Source organism: Fragaria vesca, linkage group LG1 (assembly GCF_000184155.1).
Source record: "Fragaria vesca subsp. vesca linkage group LG1, FraVesHawaii_1.0, whole genome shotgun sequence".
NCBI classification, from domain to species: Eukaryota; Viridiplantae; Streptophyta; class Magnoliopsida; order Rosales; family Rosaceae; genus Fragaria; species Fragaria vesca.
The window spans coordinates 12365780-12381989 of record NC_020491.1 but is presented as its reverse complement, the minus strand read 5'-3'; the positions used below and the strand labels follow the sequence as shown (position 1 = coordinate 12381989).

General features: G+C 37.9%; 1 protein-coding gene and 1 pseudogene across 3 annotated transcripts; one reads left to right on the top strand and one right to left on the bottom strand.

Annotated features, from left to right (window-relative positions):
- Positions 1-526: 526 nt before the first annotated feature.
- Positions 527-5739, bottom strand: LOC101292053 (SAL1 phosphatase-like). Of its 2 annotated transcripts, none has more exons than XM_004288057.1 (8): positions 5539-5739; positions 4224-4299; positions 3730-3803; positions 3429-3634; positions 2685-2895; positions 2506-2604; positions 2261-2414; positions 527-950 (listed from the first exon to the last, which is right to left on the bottom strand). In XM_004288057.1, the coding sequence occupies exons 1-8, from the start codon at positions 5734-5736 to the stop codon at positions 946-948; spliced, it is 1023 nt and encodes a 340-aa protein (XP_004288105.1). In that variant the 5' UTR covers positions 5737-5739; the 3' UTR covers positions 527-945. The 2 variants fall into 2 exon arrangements, with proteins under 2 accessions (XP_004288105.1, XP_004288104.1); XM_004288056.1 differs by lacking the exon at positions 527-950 and adding an exon at positions 999-1431.
- Positions 5740-8044: 2305 nt separating this feature from the next.
- LOC101314706 lies at positions 8045-15199 on the top strand (annotated as a pseudogene). The gene is made up of 5 exons (XR_183849.1): positions 8045-8149; positions 9673-9742; positions 11158-11342; positions 12687-14345; positions 14480-15199. The product of XR_183849.1 is annotated as a cation/H(+) antiporter 15-like (transcript).
- The last annotated feature ends 1011 nt before the right edge of the window (positions 15200-16210 follow it).

Sequence of the window (16210 nt, the reverse complement as noted above, 5' to 3'; positions counted from 1 at the left end):
TAATTTGCAAAGATTCACTTGTGGAACGTGTACCGTAACATTCTTCCATCAATGGAGAGACTCGTCCCTAAAAGGATGCCTTTGGTGTCACATGTATGTGTTTTGTGTGATAGTTGAACTGAGACTACACTTCGCTCTTTTACATGGCAGAATTTTCAATTTAGGGGGCGTGCTGCCTCCTGTATGTCTAAGTCCTTATGCAATCTCTTGATTTGTTGCATTGGTTAAGTTTATGTGTCCATGACCTTTCATTATTCGATTTTGGTGAATTTTATCCATCTGTTGTGGGGGATTTGGGAGAGAAATAGCAGAGTTTGAGAAAATAAAAGGTGTCATGCTCTTGATGTGCTGCTTCATAAGACTCAAAGAATTAGAATCTATAACCATGTAGAAAAAGCACAAAAATAGGCACAACCATTATATTAAGAACCAAATTTCTCATATATAACTTGCAGTATACTATAACTTTTCACTAACATGTACCGGTTGGAAATACTAAGTAAGCTTCAATGTAGACACACATGAATAATTGAATATAGACTACAGTAATGGCTATCTTAACTTGCATTGAAATGTCTAACATGGGAAGATAAACAATAAACATATCAGTACCATGTGTTTAAGTGGTGAACATGTTTCGTGACATATGGATACTCTATTGAGCTCCTTATTCCCTACTCTTACCAGGAAAAAGTTTCACACTACTAAATCAGAAATTAGTTTCTATGTAACATCCAAGTCAGGGCCATCAAACTCAGGTTACTTCATGAGGAGTACTTGTGTTCTTTTTTCATTTAGGCATGACAAATCCCACCACATACACAATTACTTTACCTGGAAAAAGTGACAAGGAATGATGCAGATTGAACAAAGAGAAGGCTTTTGCAAGATGTGTTTATGCTCGTTCTGCTTGCAGGTCCTTAAAAGTTAGTAACATGGAAAGTGTCACACTGTAAAAACAATGAAAATGCAATCATATTCAGAAGAGAATAGCGAGCAACGAAAATGCAATCATATGCAAATCTTTATACCAAAAACGCTGTTTTTCATTTATTGTTGCTGATAATATCAAGCTTATTTACTTGAATAAGAGTAAGCAATAAAAAAGAACAAAAGAAAATAACAAATGCTTCAAATTGAACTAATCATTTCATTTTTCTTAGGATGTTGAATTTTTAGCACAATATGAAATTGCAAAGGTGCTTGACTAGACAAGTATTAAAGGTGAGTCTCCAAATCCTATGTTTAGGACCTCAAAAGAGAATCACAAAGATGAAGCTCTCTCTTCCTCCAAGGATTCTTTAACTGCCTTCAAGAGTGATGGCATCAATTTCTGGTTGGCAACAATTATGCCACCTTCAAGATCGAGATACCTCCCTTTTGAAAAGTCCAATGGATTTCCTACAGCATCTGTGACTACACCCCCAGCTTCTGTAAAATGATGACAAATTTGTGTTAGCTAGAAGAAGTCGACGAGCGGCCGGGAACTCCCAGGGTTAACTAAAACAGGGGTACTCCGCAAAAGACTATTGTGTGACCTGTTAAGCCCAAACCCTCTAAAGTATAGACTTAGGAAACTGAGAAAACATAACTATTAGCTGTTTTTGCAATTACAAGGATAGAAAGGATTCTGCTTAAGGAGGGAACTTCAGGAGCTCACAGATACATTTTTCACGGGTCCCATGCTATAGAACATGGAAGGAAACATAGTTTACCTAAACTAGACATGAACTGAAACTAACAAAATCCACATGTGAGGTTCCTTTTTTCTTTTTTTTTGGTGAAACACATGTTAGGTTGTTCAGTGGATCAAGAATTGAAGATTCAAGTAATCTGATTCATACTATAAAAAAATAATGTAAAATCCTGTCTTCCATCTCTGGGTTCATAACTGATTTGTGTTTTTATATAACTACGGGAATTACAGGCAACTAGAAAAGGACTCAATTTTTTACTTAGAAGCTATTGTACTTTTATGGCACTTTTGTTGTTATGTTAAACTCCATGCAGTCCTAATTAAACAGTCTTTTCTGTGCACAGCCATGACTACAAGCTGAAACAGATCTCTAATAGTATCTCCTTGGAACAAATGATCTAAACTTTATCTGGGTCCAACACAAGTTAAACATCATAACTCATATGCAGACCAATTAATTTCCTCTCATACGAGGAAGCTTAGGTTGCAGGCTTGCAGCTTATTAGCAAAGCCTGGTCCATCACAATATATGGGAAGAACGATGTATTGGAAAGGATTCTTTACCAGTAACAACAATGCACCCAGCGGCATGATCCCATATTTTCTCACGATATCCTTTATGGGGGAAACGAAGATATATTGCTCCATCTCCTCTGGAAAGTGCCCCATACTTTGCCTGGCTGTCAATTCTAACCGGTGGCGCTTTAACTCCAAGTTTCTGTTCATTAATAAATTGTTTTTTAGCTGTGATATTCGATAAGACAATAAAAACTTATAAAATTTTAAAATAAAAAACAAGGATGCAATACCTTGGCAATAGTGCTAGACAGGCCATGCAAGGAGTGTGCTGCTTCATAAGATTCAAATAATGAAGCGTCTTCAGGATTTTCAGTAGCACTGACATGCACCTGGACAGAAAAGTTCCTAATGTCAAGCTTTTCAATTTATCTTTTATTTCTATAATGAATAAACTTTATCTAGTGCTGACCTTCAGCGGTGATGAACCATCCAATGGCTGCATAAATGTTCCTGCACCGAGTTTTGCAAAGAAAAGGCAACCGATTTTATCATGTGAAGTATGTTGATTCTCACCGCTAATGGACGCCAGTGGAAGATTTGGACAGGCCAGGACTCCCAACACAACTTTTCCTTCATCCAGTAATGCTAATGCTATGGCATACTGGCCTCCTCTAAGAAACCTATTGCACAATCCAACAATAACACTCTCATCGTGCCAAGTATATAATATGGAGTACATTATAATAAAACGAGCTGGAAAAGAAAGAAACAAAAGGAAATGATTGCAGATAAGTGTAAATGAATGCATGCACGTCTGTTAGGAGCCTGAAACTTTGGCATGTTGAAAACATTTATCTTGTTTTGGGACATGTTGACCAATACATTAATAGTTTTGAACAGTTTCATACATGTATGTGCATAAAATAATAAAGTCCTGGAGTCAAACATCAAACAAAATATATTTAGAACCAGATCTACACTCAGCAATTCAAGTTACATGAATGGCATGCATGTAAGACATAACACTGCAGCTTTCAGCAAGAATAGCCACAAGGATGTAGATTGACTGGGTACAAAGACAAAATGTTAAAAATCGTAAAAATCCACCAACCAAATACCATTTCCAGTTGATCTTCCCAACCTTAAACTCGTACTTTACAATATGTTTATCTCACAGATGATAAGAGGTTGTATATAAAGTCCAGAAGCTTACCCTTTGGTACCATCTATGGGATCTAAAACCCAGTGCCGGCCACAAGAACCACCTTCAGATTTGCCATTGTCAATAGCCCTGAGCACATCTTTGGTGGTTAAATTAGCATCATTATAACTGTCACTATTGGCGAGAGTATCATTGACAAGTGTTGTGATGCGTTCTAGTGTTTCCCTCCCACTGTCTATTCGAAGATCTCCTGAATCCTAGAGAGAATATAAAAGTTGAAAAAATAATTAACAATTCCAGCCAGGAGGATTGAAAAAAAAAAATAAAAAAAAAATACTGCATTGATTTTCACCTCCTCAGCTACTAGAGAGAATGATTCTGAAGGAAATTCCCTTTCCAGTACAAAACTAACAAGTGCCTGTGAACCTAGGAAGTATCCAACAGAAAGAAGATAGGCAGTTATTCACAGTGATACCAATCAGCTAGACTTAAGTGCAAGAAGCACAGCATGACAAACATCACGACTTCAGTTCTGACTATGTCAGTAGCTGTATTTTATATACAATATCATAGCTACAGCTTTTTTGTTTAAGGAATCAGTCTCTATTTTCAAAATGAAAAGATGCTCAGTCAAATAAAGGCCTGTGACTAGTCATAAGTAGGTAGGACACATCCAGTATGAAATCTATTCAAGCAAGCTTTGCCACTAAATTAAATGGGAAATCACCTAGTCCTAAGCTAATCATATGATCTAATTGCCCATTTAAATCATGAATTCTCTAAATTATACATCTGCATAATTTAGGGTTTAGGGTTTAGGGTTTACAGTAGAGTTTGAACACAAACCATAATCGGCCACTGTGACAGGACTTTTATCTGATTTTGAATGAACATCTGACTGCAGCAGCGCCTGTTGTACCTTCTAAAGGAAATGAAACCACAACCAATATCAACGTCGAATGATCTAAGGTATTGCTAAACATCTAATTACACCATAAGTGACAAACAAGTAGTCACATAAAGGCCATATGGTAAGACAACTAAATCCCAAGGTGCTCTTTATATCATTGTGAAAAAAAAATATCTGAGAAGCAATTAGCAACAGTTTATCAGACTTAAACTAATCTAACAGTGTCTATACATGGTCATACACCGATACATTATACATATCCATGCATTCACTTTGTAAAGAAGTTGTGCCCTTTACCAAACTATATGCTGATTGCACTATCAGCTGCACTCTACTGTTAGAAACCAGATCATTTGTTACCAACCTTGTCAGTGGCATAATAACACAATAATTAATTGGCAAAGGTTTTAAAGTGTTGGAAGGAGAACAACCTTAGGCAAAAAACTATTTGTTCTCCCTAATTTGTGTTTAGCAAGAACTTAGTTCCCTCACAGTAACCCTCCATGACTTCTTCAGATTCATTCTCTTATCAAACGGCTGTCATTGTCCTCTCATTAAGATAGCTAAGGGAAACCCAACATTCTCTAGCCAGCCCAAACAAAATCCTTATGTAAAGACAACATAGTCTCCAAAATGGTGAGTTCCAATCCTAAATAGTCAAAACTATCTTTCAATGATATGAAGCTACAGTATAGTAAAGAGGATAAGAAAGACAATCTTCCCGCATGTATTGAAATTGTATACAACATGACAAGAACTCTCAAATAACAGCAGCAAACTAAAGGCATAAACATGATCATCAGAACAAGACAACAAAGTGGCGAATTCGCAACATGGGTTCTACTCAAGATAACTGTTAGCTTTCTCAGTTTTTCTAAAACTAATTAACACTTCCAAGCTTACTCCAATTACCATACTTGCTCTTTCACTGCATATATGGGCTCTAAATATCATTGTACTGGCTTGGGTAAAGGCTTTCTTGTATGCATTGTCTATTATTAGCAACAGACTAATAATCATCATCAGTACACTGACATTTGAACCCCATAAAAGCAATCAAGCATCATAGACAAAGAATGGGGCACACTAACAACATGGGTCTTGCTCAAACTGATATTTTAGTTCTGGGTTTTGCTCACTAACACTACCAATCTACCATCTAAAAACAAAAGTCCCTGAATTCCAGTTAATATACATAAAAAGATTACAACTTTGCACTCAAAAAGGGTCAAAAGAGAAAGGGATTAATGCCTGGCAGAGGCGAGCGGCGACGGAGGCAGCTTTCTTGGCAGCAGCGAGCTCCTTCTCGTAAGACATGGAAGCTCGAATTGGTGAAAAGACCCTTTTAGGTTTGGAGTTGGAAGAGAAGAAGAGAGAGTGTGAGACTGTGATTTTGGGGTTTGAAAGATGCGGAATTTTGGGTACTGCTCTTAAGCAATGTATAGCCATCTCGGATCCGGATTCTCTCCTAAGAAATCTCTCCTAATATTGCCTAATAAGTCGATCTTGACCGTCAATTTATAATCAATGGCCAAGATCTTTCATGCCCACCAACTTCTCATCTATACCTCCAACTCTCTCTATCGCTCAAATTCTCGTCCAAACTCTCTCTCTCCTCTCTTCCTAGCTGCCGGCTCCGGCGCCCGCCTCCTCTAGAACAGATCGGAACAAGTTCAATGAAAAAAAAAAATTCATACCAGAACTTCATATGATCGATCCGTATAAGCAAGCTCAACTCATAATCGGAATAGCTATGTCAAGATGTTTAATCATTAAAAAGTAGATTAAGAGGTTATCGAAAATCTTGAGAGACAGGGAACTGATATAGCTTATATATATATACTAGCAATGCTGGTTACTACTGTCGATTTAAGAGAAAACTAAATCAAATCTAAAGAGATGTCTGGGAAAATAGTTGGCAGTATTTCAAACTTGTCCTCGCCTCCCAATATTCTCATCATCTCTTAGCACTTTAATTAGCAGAATCCGTTGGCTTCAACATGTTTTGGTTAAAACCACCCTTCTTAGTAATCTTAAGTCCTTTCATTTTACTCCACATGCATCTCAGCAAGGAGCTTGTACTCTTCAAGCATCTCCACCAGTACTTCTCTTACCAGACGACCAGAACCTCGTGCGATTCACCCCATACGAGACTCGGTAATAGTCAACTATGTCGACTTGCTTAGTCATAGAAATCTTCTGTTACCTAAGCCGCCGCGGAGAAGGCGGACGCCGGAGCCGGCGGCTGGGAAGAGAGAGAGAATGTTTGGGGACGGAAGAGAGAGAGAGAGAGAGAGTTGGGCGAGATTTTGATCGATAAAGAGAGTCGGAGGAATATGAGAAATTGGTTTTGACATAAGGTATGAGAGATCTTGGCCATTGATTATGAATTGACGGTCAAGATCGACTTATTAGGCAATATTAGGAGAGGTCTCTCTCTCTGCCCTTTCACAAAGCACTTGGCGCTCTCACTCTTGTTTTTCTTTTATTCTTCTTTATGTAATTCTGGATTTATTTTTGTAATTTTTTATATTTGTTTTTATTTTTATTTGTATTGGTAAACGAGAACGTAATTGGTGGTAAATAATACAATTTGTTATAGTTTTGGTAGATACTTGAGGAGGAGCACTGTGCTTTTGGTAGATACACCTAACTAGATCCTTTGATGCTTACTTAACAAATAGACACTTTTGACACAAGTAGTTTTTGCTTGTTGTTGGACAAAGAGGTCAATAATCTAGTCCAAGCTATAAACCTTCTCAATGTCAAAACTCAAAACCATCAAATTTTACAAGCAGTAGACCTAAAGAGACTAGTAAAACTGAAACACGTATGAAATAGAAGACTAGCTCTATGCTAGCATCTGACCCTTAACTCTTTGTGGTGAACAAAATGTAACCTTAAACTCAAAAGCCAACAAATCGTTTCATAAATAATATAAATACAATTATATAAAATAAAAACAATAAATAAACAATAAATGGATCATGAACCTTTAGACTTGATGGTCAATCGATCTAAGCCTAAGTCTTCTGCATTACATCTCATTATGGTATTTTGGATGGGGCAAGAACTTGTATTACCGAGTGTATGAGAGAGTGTAGGGTCCTAAGCTTTTAAACTAATGATAAAGTCCAATTTAGTCTTACATAAAAGGAAAATACTTGTGTCCGGACTAGTATGTACATGTGCCTGCCAACTCTCTTTCTTATTTACATACTTTCGTCAATGTAAATTATAATCTTAACCGTTCAAAAATTAGATTAACCAATAAAGATCACCTCTGTAAAAAAATCAATGTAAACAAAAATCATTTGCTTAGCCGAATAAATCAAACAAATTGACTGCTAATCATGAGACTGCTAACTTTCACTATAACTGTCCATTTGTTTAACGCAATCAGCTAAGCAAATGAATTTTGTTTACATTGATTTTTTTACAGAGATGATCTTTATTGATTAATCTAACTTTTGAACTGTTAAGATTATGATTTTAATTGACAAAAGTATGTAAATAAGAGAGAGACTGAATGCACACGTACATAGTAGTTCGGACGCAAGTATTTTCTACACAAAATAGGTACATCCTCACGAAAACTTGTGTATACCTGACTAGCTATATTCTGGTCGTGTGCAACTCAAATTTTCTCCTTGAGTGACAGTTGAAGACGTCTCTACCATTTTCATCCTTGTCTTTTCCAACTTCACTTGCTGCATATGTGCGCATGTGGTCTTCATTATATTGCAAAAATGTTACAATGACATACAGTAGGGATGGACTTTTAGGCACCAAAAAAATCGAAACTGATGAAACCGAGGCTATAGGTTCCGTAAGCCGCAAAGAACCGAGCATTGCGGTGTCGGTTTGCGATTCCGTGCATCTATAAAACCGATTAAGCCGAACTGAACCGACATGTATTTATTTAATTATTAATATGTAATTCTACATTAGGTGTCATGTTTTTTATTGGTTATGGGTTACATATTGTAAGCTTCCACACACAATATTATGGTTCTAATTAAGTGTCTAAGTCTAATCGAATTCCCTCCCATGCAATTTTCCTTTTTGTTATGGATGTTGGAGGCAACAAATAAATGATGTATAGACTTTAGGTTTCTTATTCCTTTTAATTACTTGTTTAAACCCTTAAAGTAACTTATTTGAAGTATTGAACTCGTAGTTTATTATTTTGAAACTATTATTTTTTATGTTATTTGGTAAGTGCGAACACTACCACACACAAACACATCCACAGCGTTAGAAAAATGTCATGGAATGTGTTTCATGTCATTTTTCAAAAGAACCTTATCATGGCGTTTCTAAAACGTCATAGATGGTTTATGGCGTTTACAAAACGTCATTAAAATTCCGGATGTTTAACGGCATTTACAAAACACCATAAATATAGCTTACATATTTAGTATCCAAAAATCAATGAAAACGTCATCGAATATACTTTTAATGACGTTTTACAAGAAACCGCCATTGTGAAAGTGTCATTGATGCTTATATTTGTAGTAGTAGAAAAGTATTATGGATGGTAGGTTTTATAACCGAAACCGAACCAAAAACCGAACCGATATTAGGTTAGCCGACTAGTGCAGTTTCTTATATAATTTTATCGGTTTTGATTTTAGAAAATAAAAAACCGAAGCCTCGGTTCCGGTTCCGGTTCTCGATTAGTGCCTTAAAACCGAACGGTTGGGACCGAGTCCACCCCTAATATACAGCAAGGAAACTCCTATTGAAAAGAAAAAGAAGAAGAACATAACACTTCACAAAAATATACATATTACATTTTGATGTAGAAGTATCAGAGTCCTTTAGTTGTTTTGATTTAACTCCTAAAACTCTTGTCCATATATTATATCATTAATTCGATGTTACTGAAGTCTACATATTTCAATGCCACTAGCATATACGTCTTCATCTTGGACGTACGAGGCAAAAGAAACATTCATAATTCCCCAGTATTTTGAAATCAAAAGTTCAATCAATAATATAAGTCATGTTCCCTACTATGTGGTTTCTTTCATACGAAAACGACTAAAAAAAGCTACAAAGAGGGGCCTGTAGGGCGCCCAGTGCTAAAGAGATCGAAATTAACAACAACAACGACACTAGGAGGAATTGGCCAGTCTCCCAATAAATTGGTGTGAGAAATGTACGTGACACTGGCAAGCTAAGGTATTTGCAACAAAGTTGGCTTCACGCGGGACATTGTTAAAAGAGATTGATTCAAAACCAGCAGCAAGGTTCTTGATGTTGTTGATAATTGGAAAGAACCTTCAAGGAATTATGAGATTTTTAGTCACATAATTGATGACTAGGGTCCCTTCAATGCAAAATTTGGTGAAATGAAGCTCATTTGCCATCGTCCCTAAGAGATGTTGCTTTTACAACGGGAACATTAGCTTCCCCAATCCGTATAGCACAAGTGATGACTGATCATCCGGTTTCATAACGTAAAGAAAAACCAATGGCAGCATCTGCACTCCGCTAATGAACTGATGAGCCATATCAAAATCAATCTTGATGAAATTGTGAAGAGTTCCATATCAGTGTCATTATTTTGCTAATACTAGTGCCGAATAGTTCTATAGGAACTGGAGTTTCTTGAGAAAGATAGCAGCACAAGCAACTACAATATTGGGGGAGAAAGAGTGATTCCTAAACACAACATTATTTAGTTTCTGCCAAATACCATGTAGAGATGTATTTCCATTGCTGTTTTCAATTACATTTTATACAATAGATAACAGTATACGTACATGAGCAGATATAACAATATACATGAGCAGATTTACAGGAAGCAATAAAGCTACATTAACTACAATATCAAAACTGAAAGTGATTTAAGTGATTTAACTCTAACAGCCAATATAAAGTAATAATAAGCTTAATAAACTTAGAACCTCATAAGTGTATGTTGTTATTGATGAAAAAAGTTGTTATTGATGAAAAGATCATTGAGCCTTTGAATTAACTCAATTAAGTCATTAATTTGCATTTTTGGTAATGTCAGCAAGATTCCAAACTTGATTAGTTGAGGGGAAATTGCTCAAGAGATGGGAGATAGTCTCTTTTAACTGATTACATAAAAGACATGAATTAGAATTGATGCAATCAAATTTGAAATAACCAGACCAAAAGGTTTAATTTTCAGGATAATATTCAGATTCCGACCCTTTTTAAGAAGATGAGTTTGTTCATGAGGCTGAGCATACATGTAGTTTTGGTCCAAAATAGCTCTGAACTTTCAATTTCATCGAGAACACCTACACTCATTTTTCGTCCGTCCAATAAATTCCGTCAAATTTTGATGTGATATGATATTCTTAAGTACGTAGTTGCACGTATATAGGATGGGGCAGATCGATGGGCATAACAATGGATCTTAAAATAGACAGAAAACTACCATATATAGGCCATTGAAAAAAAATGACCGGCCTCCAAATGGGGTGGATATCCATCAAAAACTGAGCTGGCCTTCTCCCTTTGATCTCATTCATTTCTCCATCATAATTTCCTTCAAGATTCTTTGTAGATTTTTTCTCCTCCCTCTCAACCTCTCTCTTTCTCTAGAAGACGGAATCAACAGAAACCTTTGTTCATTCATATCATTTTTTTTCAGGCAAGCAGGAACAGACTTTCCGATGTTCAGGTCCATTCCATTACGTTAATTACGAAAGGAAGACGAAGCTAGAGGCCGCCGGCCTGCCTTTCCTTGTTATCTCATTTTTCGCGGTGGTGGCCGTGGCGGTGATATAAACCGGTGAAGATAAGCAGAGTGTTACGTAGAAGTTAAGCTAATAACCATGGCGAAACAGGCATCGCCGAACGTGACTAATATTACGACTAATGGATCAGATAGTTCAATAGTATGCTATGCCCCAACCATGATTACCACCAATGGTATTTGGCAAGGAGATAACCCTTTAGACTATTCCCTCCCTCTCTTCATCTTGCAGTTGACTCTGGTCGTCGTCACCACTCGTCTTCTCGTCCTCATTTTCAAACCCTTCCGGCAACCTCGTGTCATTGCAGAAATCATGGTAATTATTATCAATAACATCTTCCATGACTCATGAGCATATCAAACTTCATAAATAGACTATGCATATATACCATGTATTATGTAGAATTAAATTCAGTTTAATTCACTGTGGTTTAGAGGTGAATTCATGTTAGTCCCTAAACTTTCAATTTCATCAGATTACCCGTCGAGCTCTCGTTTTTCTGTTTGCCATCTTCTATCACTCATGCTCCGTCCAATTGAGACATTGAAATTTGATGACGTGTGATGACGTTTTGGGGGTTGAGAAGCTAAATTACCAGAAAACAAGAGCTCGGGGGTAATATGATGAAATTGAAAGTTTAAGGACTAACATGAATTCACCTCAAAACCACAATAGGGTAAACTAAATTTAATTCTATTATGTATATATATTACCAACGAATTAGCCAATTAATTATTTTCAAGGAATATATTTGTATGTCCTCATGCATGCATGCCTGCATGGCTTCTAATTACAGGATTGGCTGGAATTACAAAAGAAACATATTTTTGAGATGTTAAACAGAATCGCGATATTGGTCTTTTTTTTTTAATTAAATTCAGTTTACCCCATAATGTTTGGGGTAACTTCATGTTAATCCCTATACTTTCAATTTCATCAGTTTACCCCTCAAACTTTTGAATTTTTCTCAATCGTGACTAATGTCCTATCTTCTGTCCAAATTAAACATTAATTGCTGATATGAACCCAATCTCATGAGTTAAATTACATTTGTACTCGAAGCTTAGAAAATTTTCAACTTAGGGATAAAAAGAAAGGATATTTTAATTTTTTTAATTTTTTTTTCACTAGTTTTTTTGTCAAATGACAATTTTAACCTTAACAGTGAGACCCGTATCTAGAATTAACGGTCAATTTAAACAGAATATGAGAATTTGGTCACGGCAGACAGAAATTGAAGAGTTCAGGGGATAAACTGATGAAATTTAAAGTGTAAGGATTAACATGAATTCACCCCAAACCACAAGGGGGTAAACTGAATTTAATTTTTTTTTCTATTGATACTAATAAAGTTACAATATAGGTGCTTTGTAGTTTATAAGGAGCTATGATCTTGTATAATTTTCTACTAGACCACCCACATTCTTTTTATAATTAATTATTGCTTGGCTTGTAGAGTTGGTTGTTTAGATTTTACAATCGTTGCATAGGGTTTAAGGATATCGAGGATCAGGAAATCTCAATCTCGAAGTTCATCTACATTCCATCAACTTTGAAATTCGATATAGACCTTCAACTTTCATAACTACTTCATGTTGATCAAGATCGACGTATATACATCAATATATTTGGTACTCATGTTCACTGATACTAATGCAGGGTGGAGTGTTATTAGGACCATCGGTGCTTGGACAGTATAAACCATTTGCGGACACAATATTCCCCATGAGAAGTGTGATGGTGATCGAGACCATGGCAAACGTAGGTCTCCTCTACTTCCTCTTTCTCGTCGGCTTGGAGATGGACATTGCCGTTATCCGCCGTATGGGGAAAAGAGCAGTTATCATTGCCGTTGCCGGTATGATCCTCCCCTTCGCCATTGGTGCCGCCTTCTCGTTCCTCATCCACGATAGAGGACAATCAATGAACCAAGGTACCTTCATCCTCTTCCTTGGCGTTGCCCTCTCTGTCACCGCCTTCCCGGTCCTTGCTCGAGTCCTCGCCGAGCTCAAGCTCGTCAACACTGAGCTCGGCAGGATCGCATTGTCCTCGGCATTGGTAAATGATATGTGTACTTGGGCACTCTTAGCTCTGGCCATTGCCCTAGCGGAAAATGACTCCACTTCTTTGGCTTCCCTCTACGTCATTTTGTCTAGCATTGCCTTTGTTTGCTTTTGCATATTCGTTGTCCGACCTGCTGTGTGCTGGATTATCCGAAGAACTCCGGAAGGAGAATCCTTCAGTGAGTTCTACATTTGCCTCATTCTCACCGGGGTCATGATCTCCGGATTCGTTACTGATGCCATAGGAACACATTCCGTTTTTGGGGCTTTCGTGTTTGGTTTAGTCATCCCTAATGGACCTCTTGGCGTTACTCTCATCGAGAAGCTGGAAGATTTTGTTTCGGGTCTCCTGCTTCCTCTTTTCTTTGCAATTAGCGGACTTAGAACCAATATTACTACGATCCAAGGAGTTGGAACTTGGGGCCTTCTTATACTTGTTATCTTTCTCGCTTGCATCGGAAAAATAGCCGGTACAGTCATTGTCTGCCTCTTTTACCAGATGCCAATTGATGAAGGATTCACACTAGGATTGCTTATGAACACAAAAGGACTTGTCGAATTGATTGTCCTCAATGTGGGTAAGGACCAGAAGGTTCTAGATGACGAGGCCTTTGCAATTATGGTGATTGTAGCTGTTGTTATGACTGGAATCATTACACCAATAGTAACAACAGTTTACAAGCCGGCGAGAAGGTCAATACCTTACAAACGAAGAACAATTCAAAGGTCAAAACCTGATGCCGAGTTGCGAGTACTTGTTTGTGTCCACACGCCCCGAAATGTGCCTACAATGATCAACCTATTAGAAGCCTCTTACCCCACGAAGAGATCTCCTTTGTGCGTCTATGTACTACATTTGGTTGAGCTCAGTGGTCGTGCATCTGCAATGCTCATTGTTCATAACACTCGGAAATCCGGTAGGCCAGCGCTAAATAGAACACAAGCTCAATCTGACCATATCATCAATGCGTTCGAGAACTACGAGCAACATGCCGGTTGTGTCTCGGTGCAGCCCTTGACTGCAATCTCACCATACTCTACAATGCACGAAGACATTTGCAACTTGGCAGAGGACAAACGTGTTGCCTTTCTCATTATTCCTTTCCACAAACAGCAAACGGTTGATGGTGGAATGGAAGCCATGAACCCGGCTTTTCGAACAATGAACCAAAATGTATTAGCAAATGCGCCATGCTCAGTCGGAATTCTAGTCGATAGAGGTCTCAATACCTCCAATCGCCTGACTACAAACCATGTATGTTAATTGAGCCACAAGCTATGGCTAACATTATTTGATACAAGCTAGGGCTAACTTCTTTTTTTCGATTTCGAGCTAGGGCTAACTTTTTTTTTTCTATACTAGTATTAACTACCATATTTCCCTTGCAGGTATCTCACAATATAGTGGTACTTTTCTTCGGTGGACCGGATGACAGAGAGGCGTTGTCATATGCATGGAGGATGTCTGAACATCCAGGAATAAGCCTTACACTTATTCGTTTCATTCCTGGGCCGGATGTGGCGGAGCCGGTAGGGGTAGTGAAACCCGATCTTGATGCTGCAAACAACAACAACAATTCAAAGATATTGTGTGTCGAAACGGACGAGGGGTGGGAGAAGCAACTGGACGAGAAGTTGATAAAAGAGTTTAGGGTGCAACATATGAACGACGAATCAATTGTGTACGTGGAGAAGGTGGTGAACAATGGGGAGGAGACGGTGGCGGAGGTAAGGGCGATGGACAACGTTCATGACCTATTTATAGTCGGCAGAGGACAAGGCATGATCTCGCCGTTGACAGCCGGACTAACGGATTGGAGTGAGTGCCCGGAACTCGGTGCTATTGGGGATTTGCTTGCGTCTTCCGACTTCGCAACAACTGCATCGGTTTTGGTAGTGCAACAATTCGTTGGTGATGAAGGGAGTGTAGCACACGATCACGAGCTCGATCATGATCACAATCACGATGGGGGACTCGGAACACCACAACCGGTGGCACTCAGCCCAGCTGGAGGTGATCAATTCGGCAGCATGCATCAAAATGGGAACAAGAGGACTCAACCACCAATTAGGGCACATAATAGTAACCCTAACGTATTCAGCGCCTAAACACCATCGCTAAAGGGTTGATTAAGAACTTTATTTTTTCACCAACTCAACAAATTAAAGCTATATGCCTATATGTGCGCATGGCTTTTTGGGAAGGAAATCTGCGGTGCCCAAAAACCCTATGCCCATTATGTGCCGCGACTACTATTACGCCACGTGTGCTCTTACTTAACAGAGATTTAACTGTGTTAAATCTTTTACTTTTTATTATTTTGTATTTAACATTTAAAACGACTGGAAAATGTTTTACCTTGAACAATTGCTTCGTCTCCTCTTTTCCAGATTTTCTTTTTATTGAGAAAGCTCTTTTCCATATCTAGAATTAAACAAACACAGAAAACAAACCATCCTCTATTCCCCCTTAATTCTTTCTTCCTTTAGCATACAGGTGTTGAAAATTTGACATGGGTTGATGCATGGTGACTGGTGAGGAATGATTAAGGTGATCAAATCTTGCTTGGATTATTTGGATTCGATCAATTTTCAAAGCCGGGAACCTCCATCGCCCACCACCGTCTGCTCCGCTCAAATACTCCAATCCACCACTCTTTCAACCATCTCCTATGCCTTTTGTGTTTTGAGCCACCTCAAACACACCGATCTCCATCACAATTTTCTTTCATCAATCTTTCTAATCACCCATGACCACATCATCTCCCCACTAATTCACCCATGACCACCGTAACCCATCATCTCCCAACTGCAATTTAATCCAATAAACCATATATTTACAACTTATGGATTGAGTAAAGAAAATCTGCCATCGGTTTGATGAGAACAAAATTAGGGGACTGAATAGATAAGGATTCCTTGTAAAACGATGATTGAAGACTCAAGTTTTGCTTATATATGAAGAGCATGATCAGAAGCTGTTATCGAGATAAAGTCTGCAACACAAGTATTTCCAATTAACATTGATTTATCAATTTAGTTTGAAATTAGAACTAATATAAGTTAACAGTGTTAAGTATCTGTTAAGGGAGAGACAACGTGACGTAATAATAGTCGTGG

Coding starts and splice junctions, on each gene's coding strand:
- LOC101292053 (XM_004288056.1), bottom strand. CDS start 5,736: ATGGCTATACATTGCTTAAGAGCAGTACCCAAAATTCCGCATCTTTCA. Junction 2,896..3,428: donor CCCATAGATGGTACCAAAGG/GTAAGCTTCTGG, acceptor ATTGTGCAATAG/GTTTCTTAGAGGAGGCCAGT. Junction 1,432..2,260: donor TGGGTGCATTGTTGTTACTG/GTAAAGAATCCT, acceptor ATCATTTTACAG/AAGCTGGGGGTGTAGTCACA.